The 925-nt window shown below is 40.4% G+C and overlaps 1 protein-coding gene across 1 annotated transcript; it reads left to right on the top strand.

Moving 5' to 3' along the window:
* Nucleotides 1-5: 5 nt before the first annotated feature.
* LOC144218560 (uncharacterized) lies at nucleotides 6-846 on the top strand (the record flags this gene model as incomplete). The annotated part of the gene is made up of 1 exon (XM_077748486.1): nucleotides 6-846. A coding segment is annotated over one exon (807 nt), but the record flags the coding sequence as incomplete, so codon positions are not given.
* Nucleotides 847-925: the final 79 nt, after the last annotated feature.

Raw genomic sequence — 925 nt, forward strand, 5'->3', positions numbered from 1 at the left:
TCCATACTGGAGAGAGACGTTACCAATGTAAAGAATGTGGCAAGGCCTTTAACGATTCCTCCAGCCTTCTTCGACATCACAGAATCCATACTGGAGACAGACCTTACCAATGTAAAGAATGTGTTATGGCCTTTAATGAATCCTCAACCCTTCATGTGCATCACAGAATCCATACTGGAGAGAGACCTTACCAATGTAAAGAATGTGGAAAGGCCTTTAACTGGTCCTCAGCTCTTAATCAACATCACAGAATCCATACTGGAGAGAAACCTTACCAATGTAAAGAATGTGGGAAGGCCTTTAACTGGTCCTCAGCTCTTAATCAACATCACAGAATCCATACTGGAGAGAGACCTTACCAATGTAAAGAATGTGGGAAGGCCTTTAACTGGTCCTCAGCTCTTAATCAACATCACAGAATCCATACTGGAGAGAGACCTTACCAATGTAAAGAATGTGGGAAGGCCTTTAACTGGTCCTCAGCTCTTAATCAACATCACAGAATCCATACTGGAGAGAGACCTTACCAATGTAAAGAATGTGGGAAGGCCTTTAACTGGTCCTCAGCTCTTAATCAACATCACAGAATCCATACTGGAGAGAGACCTTACCAATGTAAAGAATGTGGGAAGGCCTTTAACTGGTCCTCAGCTCTTAATCAACATCACAGAATCCATACTGGAGAGAGACCTTACCAATGTAAAGAATGTGGGAAGGCCTTTCTCCGACACTCACACCTTATTAGACATCACAGAATTCATACTAGATTGAAACTTTACAAATGTGAAGAATATGGACAGATTATTAACTGACCCTTATACCTTAGTCAACAGCACTGAATTCATATTTGACAGAAACCTTGATAGAAACCAATGTAGAAAATGTAGTTAGGTCTTTCATCAGTCTTCAATCAAAATTTATTCAT

This window comes from Crocuta crocuta, unplaced genomic scaffold (assembly GCF_008692635.1).
Source record: "Crocuta crocuta isolate KB4526 unplaced genomic scaffold, BGI_CrCroc_1.0 scaffold4252, whole genome shotgun sequence".
NCBI lineage: Eukaryota > Metazoa > Chordata > Mammalia > Carnivora > Hyaenidae > Crocuta > Crocuta crocuta.